This window comes from Canis lupus, chromosome 17, assembly GCF_048164855.1.
Source record: "Canis lupus baileyi chromosome 17, mCanLup2.hap1, whole genome shotgun sequence".
NCBI lineage: Eukaryota > Metazoa > Chordata > Mammalia > Carnivora > Canidae > Canis > Canis lupus.
In genome coordinates this window covers 45,511,366-45,534,074 of record NC_132854.1, presented here as the reverse complement: position 1 = coordinate 45,534,074, position 22,709 = coordinate 45,511,366, and the positions used below count along the sequence as shown (strand labels likewise).

The 22,709-nt window shown below is 36.0% G+C and overlaps 1 protein-coding gene and 1 long non-coding RNA gene across 19 annotated transcripts in view; one reads left to right on the top strand and one right to left on the bottom strand.

Annotated features, from left to right (window-relative positions):
- The window catches only part of DIAPH3 (diaphanous related formin 3), a 508,438-nt gene that overhangs the window by 350,006 nt on the left and 135,723 nt on the right, over window positions 1-22,709 (bottom strand). For 13 of the 18 annotated variants that reach the window (XR_012010017.1, XR_012010015.1, XR_012010016.1 and 10 more), the window contains 3 exons: window positions 6,254-6,328; window positions 6,094-6,163; window positions 1,375-1,511 (listed from right to left, as the gene is read on the bottom strand). Coding sequence is in view for 14 of the 18 variants with exons in the window: in XM_072782860.1 (XP_072638961.1) it covers window positions 1,375-1,511; window positions 6,094-6,163; window positions 6,254-6,328 (282 nt within the window). In the remaining 4 variants the exon portion in view is untranslated. Of the gene's footprint in view, window positions 1-1,374; window positions 1,512-6,093; window positions 6,164-6,253; window positions 6,329-8,027; window positions 8,172-11,378; window positions 11,425-12,188; window positions 12,453-12,478; window positions 12,545-22,709 lie in introns of those variants that run through there. The other 5 variants (XM_072782870.1, XM_072782868.1, XM_072782869.1 and 2 more) reach the window with 5 other exon arrangements.
- On the top strand, window positions 10,584-11,733 carry LOC140608062 (uncharacterized). Its single transcript, XR_012010019.1, has 2 exons — window positions 10,584-10,706; window positions 11,399-11,733. It is a non-coding gene; the product is annotated as an uncharacterized lncRNA (long non-coding RNA).

The window sequence follows — 22,709 nt, the reverse complement described above, 5'->3', positions numbered from 1 at the left end:
GAAAAAGAGGAAGGTGAAGGAGCAGGGGGAAAAAGAGAGGATAAAGAAAAAGGAGAGAAAAGAGGGATAAGAAGAAGGAAAAGAAAAAAGACATTAAGGAAGGAAGAGGGAGAAGGAAAAGAGAAGAAACAAGAAATGGGAGGGGTAGACGCAGGAGGAGGAGAAGGAGAAAGATGGAGGGGGGAGTACAAAGAGCATCATATGTAAATATTTAATACACCCTTAGGGTTCTACAAATAAAATTAATATGGTCTTTGAAAATGGGAAAGGGAACGTACTGAAGCTGTGCACCTTGGCCTTGCAGGCTGGGACTGCCGCTGAGGATAGCGCTGTCCCCAGCTGTGCCTGCAGGTGGGGAGCGAGGCCAGTAGTGCCCGGGCACTCTCCAGCGAGTCCACTTCGATCAGCCCAACAGTCACCTGCCCCGGCATGGTCACCACCAGGACAATTTTCAAATGTGTGCGGGAGGTTCTGCTTGCAGATCTCTGCCTAGCCTTTATGAGAGAGCTATTTCTTTGTTCTGTTGTTCAGCATTTCTATCTTTATCCTTTTGGGGTATTTTTTGTTCAAGTTTTTATTTAAATTCTAGTTAGTTAACATATAGCGTAATATCAGTTTCAGGAGAACTTAGCAATTCATCACTTGCATGTAACACCCAGTGCTCATCACAATAAGTCGCCTTATCTTTAGTCTTTTAAAAAAGCATTTTAAGCATTTAATTTTTAAATGCTTCCTGTAAAAAAATAAAATAAATTTTAAAAAATAAATGCTTCCTGTAGTAAGTATCCCAACCTTAAAAAAAAAAGGTTTATCTTTATAATTATGTTTTAAATGTATGCAATGGTCTTTTAGTTCCAATCCTAACATATATGGATAATGTCATTAAGTTTAAAACTTCAGGATGTACTTTATGGTCAAAGACTATGTACCCTTAACCAGTAAAGTACTACTATTTCATACAGCCCTTGTAAATCACTTTACAAATAGATTTGCTAGTAGTACAATGTTTGCTTTTATAAGGGAATATACATGAGTTTGAATTAACTCTATCTGAAAAATAAAAATATGTAAGAAACAGAATCCATCTGAATTGTTTTTTCAGTCTTCATTGAGAAATTTTATTTAGGGTTTGAATTCAGAACAGTGTAAGTATGATGAAGAAATCAGTTTTTCATAGAAACCTGTTAGCCTATAACTACTATATTGACTGAGAAATAATGGTTACTCAAACATTTCTGTTCAATTGTGAATCTAAATCAGCTGCTTAAGTAATACTTCATTTATTAACAGTAAATTCTAGTCTAAAATAGAATAATGAAAACTTTAAGTAAATCAAATTATTTGTAATGTCATTAGAAAAATGAGAAGACTTACATGCTTTCCTCTCCTACAATGCATACCGCAGAGAGGAGTTTCACCACATCTGTCATCATACTTGGGTGCTCAGGATCGATGGCTTTGGCTAATAGAGAAAGACTCCTCTCTTCACTCATAATTCTTTCCAAGCCATACTGTAACATTTTGGAAATAAGAGGTTAAATGTCAGCAGTTTATTGGAAAAAATAGCACCACAGAGGAAATATAATTATTTAAAAAGTTTAGAGGATAACACATATTTACACTTAATAAAAGCCAGAAAATATAAGGAATATATAACATCCTATGAAATATTTTACAAATAGAAATTCATAGAAGTAGTCACATCAAGAACTATATAAATATAGTTCAACCAAATATAAATAACTTCTTAAAGGTTGGTAAGGGACATATTACCCCAAGTAAATATCCCACAGAAAGAGAATGAGAACCACAGATGCAATGTAGTTCTCAAGCAAAAGGTAAAATTTGAATAAAATTAATCCAATATATCTAAAATATGATCGCTTCAACATAATATAAGACATTTATTGATGAGCTATTGTACCCTTTTTTCTTCCTAAGTATGCAAAAATCCAGTGTCTACTTTATATTTACAACACACCTCAATTCAGACAAGCCACATTTCAAAAGCGCTCAACAGCCACATGTGGCAACCACATAACAGAGTGCAGACCTAAAGAGTAACAGTAGATTCATAAAATGGGCACAAGTTGAAAGATGATTTGGGCAGATACCATGTAGAAATTGCCATAAGGAGCATAGATATTCTAATCAGAATGGTATTTTCACATCAGAAAGACAAAGCAGTTGTAAACACATTATAGAAATGGGATGATGCTGGATAAGGATAAAGTTTGTTTGCTACTGCCAGGATGTCACATCCAATTAGACGATAAGGAGTCATGTTAATGACTTCATGTTTTGATTTAAGGATATATACATCTCTTAGGGCCCACTTACAATCTATGGAAGATAAGTATCAAATAACAGAGGATAAATAGAAGCAATAAAATGATACAATTTATCTTCCATGCATCCCAGAGGATCCTTCTAAAGAGTGAGAAATTGCTTGATTAGAATTACTACTGAGCACAAAAAAGGACCTTAATCCCAATAACAGACCTATGAACTATGGCTTAACTCAAAATTAACACTAGATATAAGAATCAAAGCTAAATCTATAACAAGCTTAGACCTAAATGCTATGAGGAGTATGAAATCGTGTTTATAATTTTCCTATCTTGAGATACCATTTATATAAAGAAGCTGTTACACTGTGTTGAAATACCACATTTGCTTTAAACCGCTATCTAAGGAACACAGGTAACAAAGGGTACAGGCAAAAGGACCAAGGGCCCCAGGATACACTTTTTAGAGAGACTTCTCCCTCTCATTGGTGATAGGAAAATGTTTACAAATAGACAGCTAAACCAGCCAGGAAACGATCACTCTTGTGATGCCCTGGGCTTTCTCATAACTGGAAACAAAGAGAGAGCAGGCATAGGGCCAAGGACCACAATATCCTTTAATAATCATTCCAGGGAATTGTCAGAAGCTTATAAAGTACCACTTAGATCCAATTCAAAAAGTCAATCAGTCAATGATTACCAAGTACCAAAGGGCTGGCTCTGTCCTTAAAAACCTAAGGACAGAGTAAATGCCTTTTCCCTTCATTTCCCACCCACCAGGATGTCCTTAACCAATGCCTGCATCTCTGGAACCAGAATCCTGTAGCTCTTCCAACCACTCAAAGGAACTCATACAGATTTCCTCCAGATGATACTACCTACCTTCTCTGTGAAGCCCTCCAGCTCTAAACTACTACGTGTGGAGAGCAGAATATGAGCATTCTCTGATTTCATAGTTTTAGTCTAGTCATAGTTCTAGTCTAACTTCCCAAGCTCCATCATAGGCAGTATTCTGACTTTGCTAACATAAGAACACATAAGTGCTCACTTTCAGACTGGAATGAGGCCAGCTTACCACTACTGAGTTCCTAGAAATGCAGACAGAATTGCTTCCTGCTTGGATAGAATTACTCTTGTTCAGTTATTAATAAAAAAAAGAAAAGAAAGAAAGAAAAGAAAAAAAGTAAAACAAAACAAAAACTGCTGACTCTGAAAAAAATAATCAACTTACCAGTGCTAGCATCTAAATTGCATTAAATGAAGCCTATTTAAGATTAGAGGCAGCGACAAATTTTTGGAAGGTCTAAGGATGTCTTCTACTGAATGTCAAGGACCTACTCTGGTTTATATGAAAACTCATGTGTTCTAAACTGAAGACTAAAGCCAGGTTCCATTTGCATTCTACTTGAGACGTATCATTACCTAATAGAATTTCAAGAAACTGAAAAAGTGTTAGTTAGGAGGAGGGGAATACCCTAAATCCTCATGTAGTATGCTCAACAGGACATGAACACTAATGCTGAATAACTATCTATGCTGAGTTAGTCCCAGGGGCAAAGATACTACAGGTAAGAGGGCTGGCTAAGCACCTTTGCTGTGGGCGCATACCATAAAACAACACACAAAAAGTTAACTGACCAAAATGAAGCCCCTGTTCTGATTACCTTGCTATTGACTTAACTTTTCATCCTTTTGTTTTTCCCCTAATATTCAGAATCTTTTTCCATTTAGAAAATCCCATGTAGTCCAGTTTATTATTAAAAATTCACTTTCACCTATTGCTAGATTTGCTCATTATATTACAGATATAACTGATTACTAGTATCTAATAAGGTACCACTTTTCTCTTAAAACCTTTATTGTTTTAATCATTCAATGAATTCCTATAAAGACTGCACAGTGAGATAAATGAAAAACCATCAACTAATCTTGGTGGGGTGGGGGTCTTTCCTGAAAAATTATTTTACACATTAAGTTTATAATTCAGACATTATAATACTAATTCCTAGTATCAGCAACTTTTTTTTTTTTAAGATTTTATTTATTTATTCATGATAGTCACACAGAGAGAGAGAGAGAGACAGAGACATAGGCAGAGGGAGAAGCAGGCTTCATATGCAGGGAGCCCGATGTGGGATTCGATCCCGGGTCTCTAGGATCGCGCCCTGGGCCAAAGGCAGGCGCCAAACCTCTGCGCCACCCAGGGATCCCAACTTTTTACTCTTATTAGTACAGGTGATAGCAATCAACACAAATGACAATATATTCCAGCCCCACAAGTATAAGCAAAAGCATTCTATTGTAAGAGAACACACTACATTAATTAGAACCTAAATACCTAAAGTTTACTCCCTAACTCAAACCAAACACAAATATTAATCCCTATATACCACCTCACTTCACTTTAATTATGGTATTCTTCTCAAATTCAAAGAATGATCCACAAGCCTCTTTGGTTTAAGACTTATGTTCCCGGGTTTTCTCTACTCTCAGTCTCATCACCAGTGAAATTATCAGCATCTATGTTCTCAATCTAGAAGGAGCCTCCCAAAAGCAGTATTATCTCCTCAGTATGGAAAGATCTCTCCCTTTCTTCATTTACTCTTAAGGCATATTCTACAAAAGACTATCTACCTAAAATCTAATTCTCACAGAGCAATCAGGTCAAATCTAGAATATACTTGAATATATAGCAACATAGAGAGGATTTCTACATCAGATCAGCTCCTTGAAAATCATATCTGATTAGAAAAGGCAGAGAGGTGAAAAATAGGTCACTGGTGAGAAACAGAAAACTCAGCTCAAGAAAATGCTGAAAAACAAGATAAAAACAATTAGAAAATACAAGTATTTGTTACATTTAGTAAAAAGAAATACGAATGTTAATATTTTAAGTACCAGTACTTACTTAAGTGTGTTGTCCTCTAAAGGCTTATTTTAAAGATGTAAAAATATTAAAAATTAAAGTTAATATACAGACAGTTTTGCTCTAAAACAGAAATCATCCTAACACCATAGGTAAAATTCCTCCCCTGCTGTCTAATGGCAATTAAAACACCTGTCATTACTGCACCCATCATGAGGTAGATATGTTTAGATGTTGGAGCTAAAGACATGGCATGGGATAGAGCTAATTTCTGAAATTAACAGTATAAATTCTTTAAAAAAATAAAAAAGGAAACACTGTCAGATATATCTAACTTCAGTTAGGTGCTTCAAGTATTTCTTCTAATGTATCCTCTTCAAATATGCAAGCTCTGCACCATATTACCACCACCCTATTACCCTATTACTTTTGGTTTCAATATTACTAAAGTATATTAAGCATCACTGCTCCATTTCTGGGGCCTGTTTCCTAACTACTCACGGTAATTTCATTGCATATTTCAGTTCCTAGGCTATAAAAACTAAGACTTTACAACTTAATTCTTTGGTAGTATAACTGCAGACCATGTTTCATTACCAGGTATGATTTCAAAACTTGTTTGTGTTACACTTTTGAAAATTGAAAAGGAAAGCAAAGAGAGAGAAGGGAACAAAAAAGAGTACAAAGGGACAATTAATTTGCCCATGAGGATTTAAGCATCAGGAGAGGATCCATTCATCCATAAGTTTCTCCTGTTTAGAGATGATTGATTTGATACAAAACTAGAAATCAATGCAATTCAATATTTTTTCCATTATGTACTCAATAGCTTATCAAAGCAGTACATCTCTCTAGTGCAAATTCTATAATACGCAACTCTATTTCATAAGAATTCTGTAAGAACTGGTGAAGAACAAATATAGTCACCTAAGTACATACCTGTGTATTCATCAAAGCCTTTAGACACTGTATGACTTTATGCTGATTCTTCTTTACAATTTTCTCTTGTCTGCATTGGCATAAAAAACATCCATATTGGAGTTATAATTGGACTTGCAAATGTAGCGTAGTTGAAAATAAAAATGAACAATATACTTACATTTTGCCACTAATCAGTCTTTCCAAAATGTCCAGTAATAATCCAAGCCCCTCGCGTCCAAAGCTTTCTACCCAACTGATAAACAGAAAAAAAAAGGTAGTTATACACGGTCAGTATTCCAGTTTGGAAAATCACAATAATGCTATATAGTCACAAACATTTTATACTTGTTATGTTCTAATCATAAATACAAGAATAACACCATGTGCAAAATCACTCATGGTTTTAATCTTACTAGTTAAAGGGGAGTAGTGATGGGATAAACCAGCTTTTGAGAGCTGACTATGCCCATCGTTTCCATTCTCTGTGTCCAGTGATATTGTGTTAGTAGCTAAAATCTGCCATGTTGGAAGTACTCTACCACAGAATCAGCAAATGCTGCCAATCAGAGATCTCCCCCTACCCAGAGCTGGCTGTTAAACATTTACCAGCACATCACTGGATAAATCTCATTTTAGAATTTTCCTAAGAGCAGAAATTGGGCAAGATTGAAAGAGGGAAGACTCAGATCTACATAAAGATTGCTGAAAAAATTCATCAAATTATCAAAAGAAAAGTCTTAGGAAAATCTCTCAAACCAATGACATGCAGCCTATAAATGCGAGTTTCCCAAGTTGCACAATTTTTTTTTTAAACAAGAGCTTCATCATTATTTTTAAACAAATATATTCATCTTGATTAAACCACCTCTTTTCATAAACCCATTGATATAACCACAGTACTGTAATGTAATTAGGACATTACTGACAACAGCACAACTTGATTATAGAAAAGCTACCTTAATGGAAATTAATACATTTTTTTTCAGTAGTGATTTAGAAAGCCTTGAACAATAAAGAATATATTCTGTCTTCAATAAAGAGGAAGAGGGATCCCTGGGTGGCACAGCGGTTTGGCGCCTGCCTTTGGCCCAGGGCGCGATCCTGGAGACCCGGGATCGAATCCCACGTTGGGCTCCCGGTGCATGGAGCCTGCTTCTCCCTCTGCCTATGTCTCTGCCTCTCTCTCTCTCTCTCTCTCTCTCTCTCTGACTATCATAAATAAAAAAAAATTTTTTTTAATTAAAAAAAATAAAGAGGAAGAAAGGAAAAGCTAGGATATGTAACTGCTTCTTTGTATATATGTTTATATGTATGATTTTGAGTGTGGACCTTTGAAAGATGGAACCTTATGAGCAAAATTTCATCCAATAATTAAAAGAAGTTCTTAAATATGAAGACCATGTTTAAGTCACTATCAGTATATAACACCATTTTCTTACTTAAGATACAATAGAACATTTCCCAGGACAAGGATAAAAACCAAATGCAGCAGTGAAAGAAATAAAAATATTGTTTAAAAAATTCACCCTCATTTTGTACACTTGTGAATACCGCTTATTTATCTATAAGTGTTCAGAATCTGATTCTACCCACCACCAAAAAAAAAAAAAAAAAAATGCCATTTGCTATTTAGATTGGCAGACTCTTGTCAACTATTTTATTCATCTCTTTCCTGTCCAGTAAAAGCAATGGAGTAACTAATTCAAGAATGTATTTAAGCAATAAAACATACTCTGATTCTCTCCTATAAAAGAAAAGCCTAAAAAAGTCACTGTTATAGTGAAGGGGAGAAAAACAACTTAAAGAGAAATCAGTATTTTGAAACCAGGATGCTACTTCAAAAGTAACGAGTTTACTCTCCCCTATCAGCAACACACAGGTTACCTGTAGGCATTTCAAATCTCACTTTCATGTTTCTTAAAAACACCTACAGCATCCACTTAACTGTTTACCTTGTTGACATCCTATTCCATATTTATTCTTATTTCAAATGGAGCAGGGAAGCTTGAAATCAAACATCTGAAGAGTAATTTGATAGGGGAACCTGGGTGGCTCAGTTGGTTAAGCATCCGTCTTGTGATTTCGGCTCAGGTCACAATCTCAGGGTTCTGAGATGGAGCCCTGTGTCAGGCCCTGCACTCAGCCCACAGTCTTTGAGATTCTCTGTCTCCACTCCCCACCCACGCCCATACCTCCCTCTTGCTCTCGCTCTCTCTCTAAATGGATATATAAAATCTTAAAAAATAATAATAATTTGAGATTGTTCCTTGGGGTGACACTGAGACATGTGGATAGATTCTGTTCATCAGGCCATCCTGGGTCATTACCCCCACAACAGGACATCAGTATTTTGTTTGAAGTGAATTTTTACAATCTGTATATATAAAAGTAGATCTATGAATATATTCTAAAGCTAATAATTGATTTAGAATTACTCAGACTGCTATCTCCTCCAATCACTGTGGAAAACAAAGTCACTATTCCCAAAACTGCCTTATACCAAAACAATTTTAAATAATGTTAATAAACAAAAACCGTTGTTTCACTTAATATGCTTATGTTGGAGCCCAGTATAAAATTTAGGAAGCTATCAATCCAAATAAATCAAGTTAAGTCTTCTGGTCTGAGTAATTAATAGAACACGTCCATTTTTTTTTTTTAAATTTATCACCCAGAATATAATGTTATAGTCAGAATTAGTGGAACCCACAGAAGTTCTCAAATCAGCTATTTCTGGACCCACCAATAACTCTCCTGCACTAGACTATATGAGTCATTAAAATAAAATTTACATTCACTCATACATATTACATATAAACTAATTCTCTATAAAACAAACTTAATAAGTCGAATGTAAAGAGGCATTAATACCAAATTATACTAGTCTTTTAACTCACGGTAGGAATTAATTTCTCAATAAAATCAGAAAGAATGGTAACAACCTAAAACATCAAAAACAAGCAAAGTAAGATAGGGCACAGGGGAGGAAGTAAAGGTGCTTGATGACAAAGAAACACTTAAATGCTTACGCATATAAAGCTGGTAAAAGTACTTATTGAAAGGTTGTTTTAAAACACAAATATACAAAAAAAGACTCCCTATTTTCTTAAAAATTTGCAAGGCCAGCATATAGTTACTAATAAGCTGTCACTCACAAACTCATTCTTTCAAAACCTTGGCCCCTACCCTTACTATTTCCAGCAACATTATTTTTCAAACTAGGGGCAAATATTACTTCTCTAAAAGATGTTCAAGATAAAAAGTGATATTGAGTAGGTAGGTCTGTGGTCCTGACAGGGGTTCATTGAAATCCATAGCTCCTTACAAAAGTAAAAAATTTCTCATCATCAATGTAAGAAGCAACCTGGAGAAAAAATTATCAACTGATCTATAAATGATCAATCTTCAGAAAACAAAATCTGTTCTATTTATTCTGTGCCTGTCAGCATAGTACCATCAGGCATTATGTGGTTTAACTACAAACTACATTCATGGATGAATAAACACTGTGCAAATGTTTCTTCTTCATGAATAGAAATGACATAGAGATTAGTATGTCATTTGTATTGGGGAAAAAATTGCTTTAAAACAGCAAAAAGTAATGTGTTAAGTACTAATTTAACACAAAATCTACCTCTTAAAATTCTGTAACAGGAAATATCAAACTCTTCTCTTTTAATTGCTTCAAGAAAAAACTTCTAAGTATATTGCCATGTAGCACTGCTAGCAGGGGGCTCAACACAGGAGAAAAGAGGTGAAGAGGTAACAGAAGGGGGAGGAAAAAAAAAAGAGAAGGAGAGCAGGTCTCTAGGATTAAACGTTCAAACTATCTTTAAATGTTCAAAGCAGCTTAGGCTTTGAAATTCAGTTATTGCTTCCTCAGACAGGATGAAATCAAAGGTATGCAAAGTGGTTTCCTAGGTATTGTTGGCTTTGCGAAGCAAATACAGTCACCTTGTTGAGCAGAAGAAGCAACACTAAGGAGGGCACTTGATGGGATGAGCACTGAGTGTTATACTATACGTTGGCAAAATGAATTTAAATTAAAAAAAGAATAAAGGGAAAAAAAGAGGCAACAATCGGGTCTTAGATTTACTGCCTGACCAGATGAACACTACCCACATAGGTTTCCCCACAAACTACACTTAGTTATCACTTCTCCTAAATGTGCCCCAGGGAGTGAAAGACCAATGCATCATAGATCGTCAGAGCTGGAATAAAACTACCACATCCTAAGGCCAACCTGGCCAGTTACAGATGCCTGTAGGAAAGGGATCATTTCTAATTTTGTCTTTAAATTCCTCAGCACCTGGACAGAATAAGTACTTCCATAATGGTTTTAAAATAAAATTGTATTTCCTTCCATTTCTATCTATAAGTAGAAGAACACACAGACCGAGGTTAAGGTCACTCAGAAATAGCACCCAGGTCTGCTGATGCCCAGGCTCACACCCTGACTTTATATACTGCACAAAGCAGTGATGCTCTCTCTATAGCATCACTGAAACTTCATGCCAAAAACATCAATTCTGATTTCAGAACTGGTACTTATCCACACTGAACCAAGGATGATGGATCTAGAGTCCCTGTTCTCAACACACTTTAGGACTTGATTGACTGCAGCTTAAAGGGTGAGATTTCATTACTACAACAACAAATGTTCATTAATGAAGTCACTCAGCCTTTAGGAAGGGCTCACTGGGTGCCCCATACAGCAGTAGGTATGACAAATACAAAACTGAATAAAATATGTTCTCTGTCCTTGAAAGGATCACAGACTAGTAGTTGAAACAAATGTTGAGCTAAATTATTTGCATAATGTAGTAAGTGTTATAATCCTGGTGCTAAGGGAACAGAAGGATCTACTTCTCCTAAGAACAAAGCCACTGAGGTCTGACCTGAGTCTTGAAGGAAAAGTCAAAGATAGAGCAGTTTCTGAGGCGGAGGAAATATATGCAAATGTATTAAATATGAAAGACATGGCCTGTGCTGACTACCTGGCCTGTACTGACTACCAGAAGTGGCTGTATCAGATAAAACCAAAAAAGTAAGAAAGAGCTTCTGGGAAAAAAAAAAAAAAAAAAAAAAAACCTACACAATGTTATGGGCAATGGGAAACCATTAGGCATATGTGGTAGGCAGAGTCATCCCACCCGTCCTCTGGAAAACACCATTTCCTAACACCAGGAGCTATGATTATCTGATATAGCAAAAGAGGAAATAAAAAAGGAAACTGAGGTTACTAATCAGCGTATTTTAAAATAGATTATCCTAAATTATGCAGGTGAATCCAGTCTAATTACCTGTTCCTTGAACTTGAAAGCATTTCCCAGTGGGATCAAAGAGAAGCTAGAAGAAAGAGAGATATAAAAGTATGAATCGGGCTCAATCTGCCTTCATGTGTTTGAAGACTGAGGAAAGAAGGAAGGAACATGGCAAGGGCGGGAGCGGGCTCTAGAGCTGAAACAACCCTCACATGAGAGCCACCAAGAAAAAAAAGAGATGTCTCACAACTGCAAGGAATTGAATTTTGCCAAGAACCCAATCAAGCAAACATGAAGAACACAGGATCTCTCTCCATTTATTCAGAACTTTGACTTTTTTCATTATGATTTTGTAGTTTTCACCATAAGTTCTGTACATGATTTGTTAGATTTACACCAGTTTTGTTTTTTATAGTTGTTGGGGTTTCTTTTTTTTGGGGGGGGGCGTGTTACGGAAAAGCAGTAGTAAATGGTGTTTTCTAAAAGTTTGTTGCTAGTAAAAGAAATCTTTTTTTCAGATGAAAAACAAATTTCCCCTTAAGTATACAGTATTATCAACTATATGCAACTGTGGTATGACAAAGCTCTAAAACTTCGCATCTTGCAAAAAAAAAAAAAAAAACTGATTTTTATCTTGAATCCTGCACTGTTGCTGAACTTACTGATTTTAGTTCTAGTTTTTGCAGATTCAACTGTAATAAACAATTACATCATCTATAAATAGGGACAGTTAATATTTTCTCCTTTCTGATTTATATGTTCTTGTTCATTTTGCTTGCACCTCATTGCTCCAGCTAGAACTTTACCAGCACCATGTTGAACAAGAGGGGTGACAGCAAACATCCTTACCTTGTCCCCTGCCTGAGGTGGAAATGTTCAGCCGTTAACATTTAATGTTAACTTTAGAATTTTTGAAGATTCATGTTCTTGGTTGAGAAAGTTTTCCTCTATTAGTTTCCTGGAGTAGCTATACCAAAGTACCTCAAAATAGAGGACATAAAAGAGAAGTTCATTCTCATAGTTCTGGAGGCTAGAAGACAAAAGTCAGAAGGGCCAGGCTCCCTCTGGGACCATGGGTAGAACCCTTTCTTGCCTCTTCCCAGCTTCTGGGGATAATGGCTAATCCAGGATTTCCATACCTCTCACCACATGGCACTCTGTCTCTCTCTTCTTAAAGAGACATAAATCAGATTAAGAGCCTACTCTCTTCCTTTATGACCTCATCTTATTACATCTGCAATGACCCACTTTTCAAATAAGGTCACATTCTAAGGTATCAGGATTTAAAAAACCTCAATCCATAACATTTCTATCTTTCCCAGAGTTTTTATCAGGAATAAGTGTTCAGTTTTGTCAAAGCTTTGTCTGCATCTATTGATATAAGATTTTTCTTCTTTGGCCTTGTGATAAAGCCCATTACGATGAAGATCTTCATGTCTACATGATAGACATTAGTTTGTAAATCTGGGGCTTGGGGTTTTGTTTTATTGTCTTTATTTGGTTTTGCTAGCAGTACCAGCATCATAAAATAAATTGTGAGCTGTTCCCTGATCTTGTATTTTCTGGATGAGATTGTATAGAATTGGTATTATTTTTTCGTCTAATCTTTGTAGAATTTTCCAGGGAAATCATTTGTACTTGAAGGTCTTTTAGGGAGTATTAAGATCATAATTTCCTTAATAGTGGACAATTCAAATTTTCTTTTTCATACTAGGTGTATTGTAGTACTTTGCTTTTTGAAGAATCGGTCTTTCAAATAAGCTATCCAATTTTGTTGAAAGTTTGTAGTATTGCCTATTTACCCTGGTGACACAGGGTCTGCAGTGATAGAAAGCTTTACTGCTGATCCTGGCAATTTGTCTCTTTTTGTCATAATAAAGGTTTAACTGTTTTATTCATCTTCCCAAAGAACTACATCCATATTTCATTGATTTCCTCTATTGTTACTGTTTCCAATTGTTTTGATTTTGGTGCTTTTGGTTTTTGTTTTTTTTCTTTTTTAGATGAAGGGGTTAGCTAAAATTATTGACTTAAAGTCCTTTTCCTCTTTCTCTCCCTAACATAGGCATTCGGTACCACAGATTACCTTCCCAGTAATACTTTAGATGTGTGCCGCAGGTTCTGAAAGGTGGTATTTTCATTAACTTGAGTGTATTTTTTTTTATTTCCTTTGAGACTTTTTCTTTGACTCAAGGATTCTATACAAGTGTGTTGTCTACTTTCCAAATGTTTGGATATCTTCCTGTTATCTTTCTGTTATTGATTTCTAGTTTGAGTCTTTTGGTGGAAGAATACATTTGGAAGGATTTCAATTCTTCTGAATTTGATAAGGTTTGCTTTGTGGCCCAGGATTACAGTCTATGTTGGTATATGTTCCAAGAAAAGAATGTGTACTCTGCTGTTAGATGGGATGCTCTATAAATACACATTATGTACTTTTGCTTGATATCAGTGTTGAGTTCCTCCACCTTTGGTGGTTTTTCGTCTAGGTGTTCTAAGTTGTGAATCAAGTGGTCAGGTCTCCAAATCTAATTGTGGATTTACCTATTCTAGGATTTTTGCTTCATACATTGTGCACATCTGATGTTTGAAGAGTAGGTCTTTTGGTGGAATGACATAAAAATCCATCTTTTTCTTTACTCTGAGATCTACAGCACTGGATATTAAAATAGCCACAACCGCCATTTGATTAATGTTTGCATAATATGTTTTATTAGCTTTTCACTTTCCTTCTGTCTATATCAATATATTTGAAGTGAATTTCTGATAGTAAGCATATAATCAGGTGATATTTTTTAATCTACTCTGCCAATCTCCTTTAATTGGCATAACCACTTACACTTAATGTAATTATTGACATGTTAAGGTCTCACTCTAGTATTTATTTTTCGGATCCTGTTCATTCTATTTGTTTACTTTCTTTTCCCTGTCTTCCTGTGGCTTACTAAACATGTTATAGAATTCCATTTTTTATTAATTTATTGTATTTATTTATAGCTCATATAGCTCTTTTAGAGGTCACTGTAGGTACATCATAATATATCAGAGTTTATTGGCATCATCATTTTACAAGCTTGAGTGAATTGTACAAACCTTCCCTCCTGTTATAAATAAAAGAGTATCCCCCAAAATTCTTATGTTGAAGCCCAAACTCACAATATGACTGTATTTGGAGATAAGGCCTTTACAAAGATAATTAAGTTTAAGTGACAGCATAAGGATAGGGCCCTAATCTGACTACTGTCCATCCTTGTAAGAGAAAAAGACACCAAGATTGCACACCCACAGAGGAAAGGCCATGTGAAGATACTACAACGCAATGGCCATCTGCAAACCAAAGAAACAGGCCACATAAGAAACCAACCCTGCTGTCACCCTATGATCTTAAGGCTTCCAGCCTCCAAAATTGTGAGAAGAATGAATTTAAGCCACTCAGTCTGTAGCCCTTTTGTTATAGCAGCCCAAGCTAACACATCTCCCTTTATGAACCTTTACCCTACCCATTTAGAGTATAGTTGGGTTAAGTGTTTCTTCTACATCAATTTAGAACCATATGAGACAGATATAATTTCTGCTTCTAACAAATATAATTTAGAAAATTCAAGAAAAGTATAACTACCCATATTTTTACTTACACTGTACACTTTTTCTTCCTAGTATTTCAAGGATGTCTTCTTTTGTGGTTTATTTAGAAAATGTTCTTTAGCCAGTTTTTTTTTTTTTTAAGATTTTATTTACTTATTCATGAGAGACAGAGAGAGAGAGGCAGAAACATAGAGAAAGGGAGAAGCAGGCTCCCTGCAGGGAGCCCGATACAGGACTCCATCCCAGGACCCCAGGATCACGACCCGAGCCAAAGGTAGATGGCTCAACCATTGAGCCACCCAGGTGTCCCTCTCTAGCCAGTCCATTAAGTTACATCTTCTGGCCACAAGTTCCCTTTGTTTTTCCCTCATCTGAGTATGTCTTGATTTCCCCTTCATTCTTGAAGGATAGATTTACAGCATGTAAGATTCTGACCTATTCTTTGCTTTCTTCATTTAAAAACTGCTTTGCCACATGCTTTGGGCCTCCATAGTTTCTAATGAGAAATCCAGTGCCATTCCATTGGTTCTCCCCATAACTAAAGTAGCATCTCTTGCTGCTTTCCTGATTTTTCTTTTTCTGTTTTCAGTTGCCAGAAGTTTGACTATGATACATTTTAATATTAGTTCTTTAATGGTTCATTTGGTCTCTTGAATCTGTAGGTTTGTCTTTTGCCAAATTTGGAAAATATTTAACCATTATTTCTTCATATACTTTTACCTTGCCCTCTTTCTCAAGTCCTTCTAGGATCTAGATAACAAAATGTTCAGTCTTTGGTTATAGCACCACAAGTCACCAAGACATTTTTTTCATTTTCTGTTTAGACTGGGTAATTTCTATTATTCTATACTGCAGTTCACCAATTCCTTCCTCTCGTTCCTATATTTTTTGTTGTACTCCTCCAGGGAGTTTTTCATTTCAGTTACTGTATTTTTCAATTCTAAAATTTCCTTTTGAGCTTTATAAAAGAATAGTTTCTTCTATTTATTTGCTGAGATTATTCTTTTTCTTCCAGCATATTCTTAATTGTTCATTAAAACATCTTTATGATAGCTCCTTTAAGCATCCTTTAAGGATGCTTCAAATATCTCAGGAGGCCTGGATGGCTCAGTCCATTAAGCATCTGACTCTTGATTTCAGCTCAGGTCATGGTTGCAGGGCTGTGGGATTGAACCCGGCGCTGGACTCCATGCTCAGCACAGAATTGACTTGTCTCTCTTCCTCTGATCCTCCTCCCACTCACTCTCTATCTCTAAAATAAATAAATATCTTTTTTAAAAGAATATTCAAATATCTCTGTCAACTCAGTGTTGCCACCTATTAATAACTTGTCTTTTTGCATTCAGTTTGTGATCTTCCTCCTTCTCAGTAAGACAGTGTTTATGTTGAAAGCTGGAAGGTTAGGTTATTACGTTATAATACTCCAGATTTTACTTCAACCTCTTATTTTTTTAGCTTCCATCCTATCATACTTCTCCAGTGGATGAAGGAAAGCATCACCTTAATGTTTGGGGTGAAAACAGAAGTCCGTGTTCTCCAATTAGCCTTCGCTGACTTCTTGGGAAGAGGTTTGGGTTTGATTTTGTTTTTTAAGATTTTTATTTATTTATTAGAGAGAGAGGGATAGAGCACAAGCAGGGGGAGCTGCAGAGGGAGAGGGAGAAGCAGGTACCCTGCTGAGCAGGGAGGCAGATGTGGAGCTCAATTCCAGAACCCTGGGATCATGATCTGAGCTAAAGGCAGACATGTAACCGCCTGAGCCACCCAGGTGCCCCAAGCAGAGGTTTCTTGTTATTGCTGAAAATGAGTGGGAATCTGAGTTCCCCACCTGGTCTCCATGGTACCTCCCTGGCAGGGAGAAGTAGGACTGCCTCGTTATGCTCAAGTAACCTCCACTACAACCAATGGGAGGTGAGGTTTGTTTCCAAATATATTTTTGCCAGTAGTATTAATTACTGTAATTAGATAATTTAATTAAAATTACATAAACAGACAAATCATTGTAAAAAATGGCTATTTCTATGAAAACTAAGCCTAATGCTTTGAAAAAGCTTTTTCAGTGACATTTTAAAAAGTGCCACAGAAGCAGATGTGAACATATGTGTATATAATTGACAGACATCATCAAAAAGACTTCTTAAAGAAGAATTCTATACTCTATACTTTGTAAGAGATGCTACATTTCCATTACACCTTAAAATAGCAATATGAGGAAGATTTTGCATCATCTAATGCATCATAGATGTGGTGTATATAATCAACCTGTGTCTACTTTAAGACGTAGAATAGACACAGGCTGGCCTCCACATCTATTTCTACTAAGAAATAGACAGGCACTACCCTGGCCTCCACATCAAAAGCCTAGAGAGAAAAGAAATGGATTTTTAATCTTTTGAATCCAAAGGATGTTTAGGATATATGTGAATCATTTATCATGCCCCGCTTTAGCCACTTTTTTTCCAAAAAAACCAATAGCATTAAACAAAAAGGTTTCCTCAGTAGACACATACATACTTCCACCCAAGTTACAGTGTCTAAGTAGATAATATTCCACTTTTTTTCATTTTGCTTTTGTGTATTATTTGTCCTCCTATAATGCACTCTTTTCATAGTAAGAAAAAAACTTTTTAATTACCCCAAAGAATAATCTTACATAAATGCCTAGGGAAACAGTTATTTTGCTAAAAAAAAAAATCAATATAAGAAACATCCTAAAAGGGGAAAAAAAATATCACTGGTCACATGTGACAAAGTAACAAATTTTATACCTTAACCTTAGAAGGTCAGCTTTAATACTGTGTAATATCCAAATCCAATTTACATTCCTCTGTCAGAGTAATATATCACCAAAGCTGAATATAATTATAGCTTATTTTAGCTTTCATTTTCACCTACTCTTAGCAAGGTGACTAAATACTTGAAATGAACGCCCTCCCCCCCCCACAAAGCAATTAACATGCCCTGTAGGGCAAAACAAACATACACCCACATCCCAATGGATAGCCCATCCATAAAAATTACACTAAATTATGCAGCCAGAAAGGAAATTCAGAAATCCAAGAACTAAACAATGTTCTGATTTAAAAATCTTCCAAACTTCAAAATATACTCATTAATGTGCATTTTCTAGGAATTGGACTTTAAAGAATTTATGTATTTTAAACCAGTCATTCTCACTTCTAACATTAGATGAAACAGTAGAGTAACAAACTAAGAAATTTATTCTCCTGGTTACTTTTTTAACTATAATATACTGAAAAAAAAAAAACTATAATATACTGAAAAGTATAAAACGTCTAGCGAAAGTGTTCAAAATAAAATGAAAAGAAAACCAGATGAACTGCAGTGATGAAAAACAAATCACCAAAATAAGAAACATGAGTTCTTGATCTTTAGATGAAAGTAAGAGAACTATAGAGGTAAAATAACATATCCTAGCATGTGCTCTGATCAAAATTTCAGTTCACTATTAAAAGAAACATTGTAGGAAAAGAAATCATTGGGAATGTATTAAATATGAGTAAGGAGGTTTCTTGGTATCAAATCAAAACATCATTACTTCAGGAAAGCATTAATGAATTATTCATTTTAAATTGAGTAATTTGACAACCAATGTATAGGGGGAAAAATCATTACACTGCAGGTCTTCCATCACGTTTTCATCCTAAGTACTTGCTGCTACTGCCCAACACCCGTCCCATAAACTTCATTATTAAGTCTATCATCTGCTGCTGATTCGATCAAGTTCATTGCATGTTCCCTTACAATGCTCCCCTCCACAGAACTGCATCCTCAGCTGCAAATGAAACTATTTCATCTTTCAAGAGCCAATTCAAGTGTCCTTCTTCTTTGAACTCCCATTAATTTAAGTTTCTCCATTCACTTACTGGGTTTTACCTGCCTGGCCCCAGATATCCCTCTAGTTATGTCCATTTCTCTTTCTTTTATAGCAAAAGGTCTCAATTTCATCACAAGAATGGTCGGTAGTTCTTCACTGTCCATTTATTCCATCTCACTTCATCTGGCTTCTGCCACCCAGACTCCACAAAATTGCTTTTCGCAAAGGTCACCAACAACCCTCCTCTTGCCAATTCTGACAGTAATATCTTGCACCAGGTCTCAAGATTCTGTGGTTTGTCACTTTCCCTACTGAAACATTCCCTCTCTTAGGCTCAAGGCAACCAGTCTTTCTGGGTTCTCCTCCTCCCAAATGACCACTCTTTCCTGGATTCTTTTGCCTTTATAGACCATGGATAATTGCTGGAGATTCCCCAGGGCTTATTCTGGGCCTTCTTCTATATCTTTATACACACACACACACGCGCGCGCGCGCACGCACCCCTACCTGTCCTACCTGAATTCTCAACTATTCGCAGGGCTTTATGTACAATCTATATACAAACAATACATAAATACCTCTACATTTCTCCACAGAGCTCCAGACTCCATGATTTAGCTGCTTGCTTGGTATCTTAAACTGTGAAACTCAAACATATCAAACTTAACCTGGTTAAGACTAATAATATATTTTCTCTAAATGCATGAAACCAGTCATAAAATCATCTTCCCCTGTCCCAGTTAATGGCATTACTATCCGCCTATTTGTTCAGGTCACACACAACCTAGGTGGCATTCTTAATTCTTCGTTTTCATTCACACCTTCGTTTTCAGTCACGTTTTCATTCACACCATCCAATCTAAACATGTCCTCCAGTTTCTGCTTCTAATTTGTTTGCAATCCACCCAACTCCTTGCTCCGCCACTACTACTCATCCAAGCCATGCTCAACACATCACTCCTGTGACTATGCCATAGTCTCCTTCTTGATCTGTCTACTCCTTCACTTCAATCCATTCTCCCTGCAGCAGTTCCTTTAACAGGTATATTTAGAAATATGTCATTTCCTGTGTAAAACTCATTAACAGCCTCATACTTATTTAGATTAAAAAATCTTATCTCTCTACCAAATCACTTTTAAGGCCTCTCATGACCTGGGCACTGCCCAACTCTCTGATGACTCCATGGCTTCTGGGACTCCACCTCCCTCTCTCCACCCTCCTGCCACACTGTTTCCCTACCAAAGGGCTCTGCTGCCCAGGGGATACTTCAAGCCTGCACCAAACCCTGAGCCTCTCTTAACTAATTCCTTGTCTACTTATGCTCGTAAACTTTACCACCTCAAAGACATTCTCTGACCAGTTTGCATCTAAAAGCCCTCTATCTATTACTCTCAGTCCCTTATTTTTTCTTAACTGAAGTGGTATCTTCTATTTATTACGTATTGTCTAAGTCTCTCCTCACTATGTCTCATTATCATGATACCTAGCACAGCCCCTGAGAATTCTTGTTGCATGAGTAGATTAACAAATAGACCCTTCTGCCGTACACTGGTGGCATTTTACCCATACCACACACTTAAAGATTAAATTAGGTAAGAGCTGGTGGTATTACTTAGTCTATGCTGTGTTAGACATTTTGCTCCAAATGGAATCTCAGCAATTTGAGGACAGGGAGAAGGCCTTGGACTTCTACTAGTTTTCCAACAGACAGGTGTATAAAGACACTCAAAATACTTGATCCCCTATCCTGAAAAATGAGCAGTATACCAGCTCATGCATTTTAATTCCTGTTTTAATTTCCCTGTTCTCTTTTTACTATTCAACTCCATTTAACATGCACCCTGATCTCCTGAGTCCCATATTACAGTCCCACAACAACAGAATATTCTGTGTACCTCCTCAGAAATCCATAGCATGCCAGAGAAAGTAGCCATACCTATAGAGACTCAAGAATGCAAAGGCTCAAAACAAGCACACCAAGAATATCATATGACTTTCTCATCTGTAAAACTATTGTCCAAAAGGGAAGCCTCTAGTAACGTGGATTTAAATTTAAATTCCATCCCTAGGATGCCTGGGAGGCTCAGCAGCTGAGCGTCTGTCTTTGGCTCAGGGCATGATCCTGGGGTTCCGGGATCTAGTCTCTCATTGGGCTCCCTGTAAGGAGCCTGCTTCTCCCTCAGCCTATGTCTCTGCCTGTTTCTCATGAATAAATAAATATTTAAAAACAATAAATTCCATTCCTTAGTCACAGTAAGCACAATTTATGGGCTGAATGGTCCTATGTTTTGAGTACTGAACAGCACAGACCAAGAACATTTCCTATACAAAGCTCTATTGGACTTCTGCTCAAATGAGCCTATTTTTTAGCTCCACAGAGGGACTCCAAGTGACCTCAGTGGATCTAACCCTGAAGTGTTTATCTTTTATGAATTTTAACATATAAAAGATGTTTAACAAATGAAAACTACACCTACTTCTGTCTCACATATATTGATTACCCCATAACAAAAGACTTGGAAATCCATGACTAACATGGATGATAAAGTTGAGTTTTAATTCACAAGCTTTTCTGAATTATAAAAATTACAACTTCCTCCTATTGTCAATATTATTTTACCTACCTTTGTATTCAGGCCTTATATATACAGTTAATCTTTGAACAACTTGGGTGTGTTAGGGATACTAATCCCCTCTGGCACAGTGGAAAAGTTTATCCATGTAAACACTTTGACTCCCCAAAAACTCAGCTACTAATAGTCTACTGTTGACCAGAAGTCTTACGGATAACATATCCAGTTAATTAACAGATATGTTGTATATGTGTTATATACTGTATTCTTATAATACAGTAAGCTACAGAAAATACTGAGAAATTCTAAAAGAAAATAGCTACATGTAGGTGGATACACACAAACCTATGTTGTTCAAAGATCAACTTTAGTGATGTACCTTCTTAGGTATAGAGACAGCAGGAAATACCAAGACAAAAAAATCCTATTTTTAATTCTTTACTCACTAAGGAATACTTTTTTTTTTTTTTTTAAAGAAGGTTCCATACCCAGCATGGGGCTTGAACTCAGGATCCTCAAGTTCAAGACTGGAGCTGAGATCAAGAGTTGGACACTTAATTAACTGAGACACCCAGGAGCCCCACACCACGCAATACTTTTAAAACATCTAACAAGGCCGAAAAAATTAGTCTAAAGAACAAACTATGTAGACTCTGTATGTAGGATATTAAATAACTAGGGGGTTTTAGAATCTGCAGTTCAGCAATTTTTCCACTACATATATTTATACTTGCCAAAGAAACCAAAGTATTCAGTAAATAACATCATTCTGATAACTGTTACAGATTTGGACATAGAAGGCTTACATTCTCTGAGGACATGGACAATTATCATTGAAAAGCAAAGTTTCTTGTATTTCACTGCTACAGTAAGGAACAACTATACAATTTTAAGAACAGTATTTCTCCCAAATTCTTACAACACTACCTTTTGTTGTCTTTTAAACAGTAATCTTTTTGAAAAATTAGTTTTCAGTCACATATTTTTTCTTTTATGCTGAATATCAAACTGCTGTATTTTAAAAAGGTCTGAGACGCTACGTTAATTGTGACTGACTTTACATTTGAATAGAGTATTTTTTTATAAAATTAATCTTGGCTATTCAAATGGCAATTTATATTTTATTTTAAATAGACTAGGGCATCTATATATTATAAAGTAGATTGGGAGGACTTTACAATTCTAGGACCTTTCAGGTCAAGTACAAATTGAGCTACACAGCTCTTATTCACCATGTACAGAATATATGTATTTCTCAGTTAAAAGCAATTACTATATTTTCAATGTACTGTACTTTTATTATTAACCTTTAATTCAAAGTCAAAGCTTTTCAGACGCAGATAGAGTTAACTCTGAAACCAAATAATTATAAT